The sequence below is a fragment of the Vanellus vanellus genome (genome assembly GCF_965231255.1).
Source record: "Vanellus vanellus genome assembly, chromosome: 2".
Lineage (NCBI taxonomy): Eukaryota > Metazoa > Chordata > Aves > Charadriiformes > Charadriidae > Vanellus > Vanellus vanellus.
This window is the reverse complement of record NC_138906.1, coordinates 70,592,746-70,598,745: the sequence shown is the minus strand read 5'-3', so window position 1 is coordinate 70,598,745 and position 6,000 is coordinate 70,592,746. Positions and strand designations below refer to the sequence as shown.

Below are 6,000 nucleotides of genomic sequence, written 5' to 3'. Positions count from 1 at the left end.
CTTATATGTGTGAGGTTTTCTGGGTGTTTTTTTGTTTGGTTGGTTGTTTTTTTTTTTTAATATGATGATAAGTGGCCTGACTGAGGTGCTCTGTGTCAGCAAGTTGAATGTTCTCTGAGAAACCAACCCAGTTAAGGCGTTGTGGTGAGGTGGGCTCTCAGGCACCTTTTTTTGTAAATTTTGAAAGGCCTGAAGGCACAAAGTTGCCAGAGTAGTACGTTTGGGCGTGTGGGTGCTTTTATGGATCTGAGTTGTAAATTCTCAGGTCAATGAGAAGTGACTACATGACTTGTGGGATGTTTCAGCTGTTGATTTTTCTTTTCAGGCTGAGTGAACCATTAATGAGTGAATGGGCTCTGCTGGAAAATCTTGTCCTCACACCATGACAACTGAAGAGTCGGAAGCTGGAGAGTTAGCACTGGAGCCCCTGCTCACTTGCAAACTATGTCTCTGTGAATATTCCATGGATAAGATGACCACTCTTCAGGAATGCAGCTGCATCTTTTGTACATCGGTAAGATCTAGTAGCACCATTATGTTACAGGACCAGGGTAATGGGAGATAGACAGAACTGCGAGGCGGGGTTGCTTGTCCCATACAAGAAGTGTGTGTTATCCATGCTGATAGAGGATGCTTTCCTAAAGAACATTTGGTGTTAGTCTGTTTTGCTTTATGTAAAAGACTTTTCTGTCATTCTGCTTTTGATAATTTGTAACTCTAACAGACATCCCCATAGCAAATAATAAATCACAGTAGTAAATGGGAAAAAAGATGCATTTTAAGACTGTCAGAGAAAATACACAGTCTATATGCAAACTCAGTATTTATTTTTTTCTGAAGCAAGATCTTGAAACATCATAGGTAGCTGTGAGGTTTTGTTTCCCCATTGTTGTTTTCTGAGTACCCAGAGACCTTTTAAGTCTTGTATGTAATTTTTAAGGGCAATCAGAAAGCCTAAACAAAAATGAACCTTGGCCTATCGAACAGTTGCATCTGCAGTCTGTGCTGCAGAGATGTTGCCCAGGTCAGGCATTGCCTATAGTTGTCAGTGAGGACTTTCTGTCCTGCAAATTCAGATCAAATCAAACTGGTGGAAATGATAAAGATGGAGGTTGAGTGAGCTGATAAAAGCCCTACAGGTATTAGTCCTCTTCTGGTCTCTTTGTCAGCTTGGAAAAATGGACCCAGTTTCTCTGGCAATAGTGACTTCTGTGTACCTGACTAATGGATTTTTGGAAACAGGTCAGAAGCCACTGGAGGGATGTTGGTTATTTTAACTCCAGATTAAATGTACTTGGTTTTGTTTTTTAACAACAAATTGTGGATAAGCATCAAGCAAGTACGTTTAAATTTTGCCCTTGATTGTTTGAACTCATGGAAGAACTCTATTTGTGAAGCCAGCTTGACTGAGAGTATCTTCACTTACTCTGAATTCAGGGTAGCTTAAATGGGATAAGAATCTAGCTGTGTGTTTCAGGAAACTAGGATAAGATTGATTAATATGCATTTTCAGCCTGAACTTCATGAAATTTATTTTCCATACCGACTTCCACAAAATATTTCTGTATTTTAGTTTGTAATAAAAGTTTTAACAGAACATACCTAACAGGTAAATATGAAGAATCTGCTTTAAATTAAAAAAATTTGGAGAAGTTGATACCTTTACAGTGGTTCCACTCTTCTCCAAGAATTCAGTGACTCTGATTTAGTATCGTTAATGGCACGTTAACCTCAGTGTTAGCTGGGCAGAGTAACCCTATCGGCCCCGGGGAAGGGTGGACTGCTGAGGACTGTGCCAGTCAGAAGTGGGCTCTCCACTCCTCCAGGGGACTGGTGAAAGGGAGAAGTCGGTGATGGCTGGTGATGTTGCTGGCCCCACCTGTCCCCTGTTGGTGCCGCAGCTGCCACCCGGTACGTACACCCCTTACCTGGCCGGTAGTGGGAAAAGCTTGGCTCCAGTGCCGTGACAGCGAAGTGGAAAGTACAGTCACAGTTGTTTGGCATCTGTGCATACTTCGCTGACTTTATCTAAACCAAAAGCCAGCCATGAGTGAGTGCCGAATGCAGCTGGGAGAAGCCTTTAGACATGCTCTATTTATTTCAGTGGGCGTAATGTCTTGATTGTGCTCATGCTCCATGTCTACCCTTTGTCTGGATGTTGTTGCCCGTGTCTGAACATCCTCCTGATGGACGTGTCTGGGCTGATGCAACAGACATACGTAGATCTTGCATCCTATAACAAAGGGGGCTCTGGGAACTCTTAACCTGCTTATATGGCTTTCTGTCTTGAATCCAGAGCAGTTTCTGGGAGGCTGTATGAGTTGCACCTTTGGGCAGCCTCCATAGAGCAGTGTCAGAAGCCCCTTGCCACAGAGTGCCCTGGTGCCGGGGCTTTCATGGGTAATCGCTCGGGGCACAGCCTACAGTAGCTGCACTGGTATGCAATGCCATAAATTTCTACCCACCCATGCCAGGGCTTCTAGATACCTTCACACTGCTCTTAAGACACATATTGGGGTAAGAATGTCAGCTGTGAGCTATGGGATCGAGCCTATATTAGTTTTTTAGCTAGTGATGCTTTCAGTTTATATAGCTTATTCTATCACTAAGGTTAATTAGATAGATCCAAGAGTAGTATTAAATTTGAAATAGAAAGGGCTTGACGTGGTCATAATAGGTTCTGCTCTACTAAGGTGGAACCGTTAGTTTTGTTAATTTTTTGTTCTATTACACGTGAGGTGGTTTTTTTTGCTAACTGTAATGATGATCCTGCATCTATGGTCATTTTTCACTGCAGCATTTTTGGCTGTGGAAATAATTGGGAATTGTTACAATTTAGGCATCTGTGGGAATGAGCTTATATCTCCTTTTCATTTGTACCTTGTAAAACCAAGGAATTTAAATGAGTTAGAATTGTGTACAGCTATTTTTTCAGCTTAGAAACTCTTGTAATAAACATTATACCTCATAAAAGCTGTGTTGTAGCCAAAGCAAGTAAACTGTGTTTAAGAAGGCGTATGTTTGCATTTTGGTGGAACGTTGCTACTAAGACAGGAGTTTTTCAAATAGCTATAAACGTTTTTACTCTGTTCAGAGAGGAAAAAGCAGATGACTTGCAGAACACAGTTGCCATCTTACTTGGTAAGCCTATTCAGGTCTGAAGAGGCATCAGCCTTTTATTTCTCAACATTTGTTGCACTTGGCGTAAGACTCCACTGAAATGTGAGTTAAAGCACACATTTACACATCCCAAGAATTTGGAAACGGCTATAGTGTACCTTATGGCTTAGTTTCATTGTGTTCGGACTATATTAGTTTTGAATGAAAGACTGATCTCTGAAGAGGGTTGGTCAGGGATGTGAGGTATATTTGACCTGCAAAAGTTTTAGAGGACTGCACTTTATATTATTCAGGTCATTTCCTATACCTATAAAACCTTTGCGGAGTGCCATGCTGTGGTGCACTCTTATATATCTTCAGCAATATACGTATTGCTTAAGCTGCATGGTTTTATGCTACTTGCCCCATTCCTGAAAGTGGAGGGGGTCTCATCTCTTCCTGATACTGCTTATCTTGGTTTTTGTCTTGCCAGTCATCCTTCCTGTATATTTGGTGGGATGTCTTTCCTATCTGCAGTCTCTTGTGCTTACCTTGTCTTGCAACTTTTTCTTCCTTGGAGGCGCCCATGTGCAGCTACACAGGTTTTTGCCCCTGTGGTGATCACATCATTCACATATGTACATTAAATAATTATACACTGTGTCTGGCTACCCCATCACAGTGTTACAAAATACAGTATTTTAGTGCACTTACATCTAGGTCCAAAGCAAGCTAATATTATTTACATCCTGACTGATACACTTAAGAAATTATATTTTGAATATTGCACTTATTTCTAGTCAATTTTCCTACATGTTTGTATCCTTTGCTCTCCTCCTTCCTCCCCTAGATAGCTCCAGCGGTGCCTCACAAGGGCAAGACTCCGGAGGGCTCAGTCAGAGTAGTGCCAGAAATAGATGGACTGACCTCCCTGCTTTGCCTCTGGAGGGGGCATCGGGTGTTGCCCAGGCTTCGGCGCTCATTAGACCGGCTGGAAAGCATACATCTTAGAGACTACCACCTTCTCAAAACCTGGCTGAAACTGGGAAAGCAGCTGGGAGAGACGATGAGTGGTGTGATCACATGCACCTTGCTTCCTCTTGCTAGAAATGCCCTGGTAGCTGGCACAGTGTAAATTAGCAGTAGGGAGGAGTGCTGGACTAGCAGTAATACTGGAAATACTAAGGGCCCCATGGAAGACTCGGTGTGAGTCTGTAGCCTGTAAGCAGTCATGGAGGTGAGGTTCTACCAGGTCTGGTAAGATTGCCCTGCTGCCAGGGATGGCAGAAGGGAACCAGTGCAGTGCTGTTATGGAAAATGTGGTCTTGGGGGTCAGTAAAAAAGCCAGTGTCATCTTCTTCTCTGTATGCCAATTCTGTTTGCTTTTGTCTTTCCTTCTGTTTGGTTTTGTCTTTCCTCTTTTTCCCCCTCCTTCTAAGCATTTCAGAGTCCTGATGAGAGCCAGGTGAGCAACAAATGGCATTGCTGCTATTTACGTCAAGCAGTGGCTTATATCCATCTTGTGTGTTATTTATTGGAACATGGCTCAAGATGCCTAAGACAACATGTAACAAAGTCTGAAAACAGAAGATATTTCCATGTATTTGCTTCTGTGCTTTCAGCACACGTTTATGCAGAACTAGCATGATTCACCCTTCTTTTTTTCCAAGCAAATTCTTTGTTGGGTCTTGTACTTCTCAGAAGTGTGTGAGGTAACTGAGTTACAAAACGTGCAAAACAAATATCATGATGATCCACCTGTTTGTTATTTTGGTGCACACAATGCAGTCTAAATGTTATTAAACTTCATGCAGCCTTAAAAGGAGAAGTCAGTGTGCAATGTTGAATAGAAGCACAGGTAGCTTCTGTGCTGTCTCGGCTATTCTGCAAGTAGAAGGTGATCTGAAGTTGTTTGGGAGAACAACATTTTCCACTCTTGCTACGTGTGACAGCAAGGCCAGGGCTAGACATGGGCGAAAAAGGCTTTTTTACTGCTGTTGACAGCCTGGCGCCCAGGGCAGCTGCCTACCTGGCGAGTCAGGGCCTTGGGAGGCTGCAGCCTCTGAGAGAGGGGCTTGCATGCTGCTGCCAGACACTTTTGCTTGAGGGGAAGGGGAAACCCATCCAGAAATTGGAATTTCTCTGTTGCACTTCACCAGCAGGACGCTCTAAGGCTCCTCTGCTTTCCTTAATCTTTTTAAGAGCAGCTGTGTGTTGCCCTGTCTCCTTCTGGTGGCTAAATATTGACATTTTGTCTTTAGTGTTGTGAAGGGGGGTTGGACTAGATGATCTCCAGAAGTCCCTTCCAACTCTGACCATTCTGTGATTCTGTGAAGCCTCAGATAGCTTGTGCAGGGGAGCGCTGGAGAACTGGAGACAAATTAATATGTGAGGGATCAGCATCATCAGCAAAAATCATGGGCAGAAAAGCCTGAGAGCAGAGGAGACTGAGTAGATCAAAGACAAGGAGGAGGCAGATGACAAAGAGCGTGGGATGCCTGCTAAATGGAGCAAATGCACATGAATACTCCAGTGAAAAGCTACTTACTAAAACTTATGAGTAAGGGAAAATTTGGATTTTCCTTCATCTAGCCAACACTGGGTTTTAGTATCTCTTCTGTTTCTTTGTGCTAATTTTCAAGAAGGGGTTTAGTCCCCTCTTCTTCCTCCTTATTCCCCCATCCTACAAGACACCTGCGTGCGCTCACGGCTGCACCAGAACACTACCTTCTCCTCTTGCTAAATAGACCTTGTGCTGCAATGGCCCACTTACTTTTATATAAAGCTCACCTCAATTTGTTATCCGCTTCCACCCACAGGTAGCAAGCTGTCAAGTTTTGACATTTTGGATTCTTTTTTCCCCAGCTCAACATCTGAAATGTTTCAGAATAGCTTTGTTTC

At 43.1% G+C, this 6,000-nt stretch overlaps 1 protein-coding gene across 1 annotated transcript in view; it reads left to right on the top strand.

The window, feature by feature from the left end:
* Window positions 1–212: 212 nt before the first annotated feature.
* Window positions 213–6,000, top strand: part of RNF144B (ring finger protein 144B) — a gene marked incomplete at its 3' end in the record, with an annotated part of 30,617 nt that continues 24,829 nt past the window's right edge. The window contains exon 1 of the mRNA XM_082480074.1: window positions 213–514. Coding sequence (XP_082336200.1) covers window positions 350–514 — 165 coding nt within the window. The 5' untranslated portion in view covers window positions 213–349. The remainder of the gene's footprint in view (window positions 515–6,000) is intronic.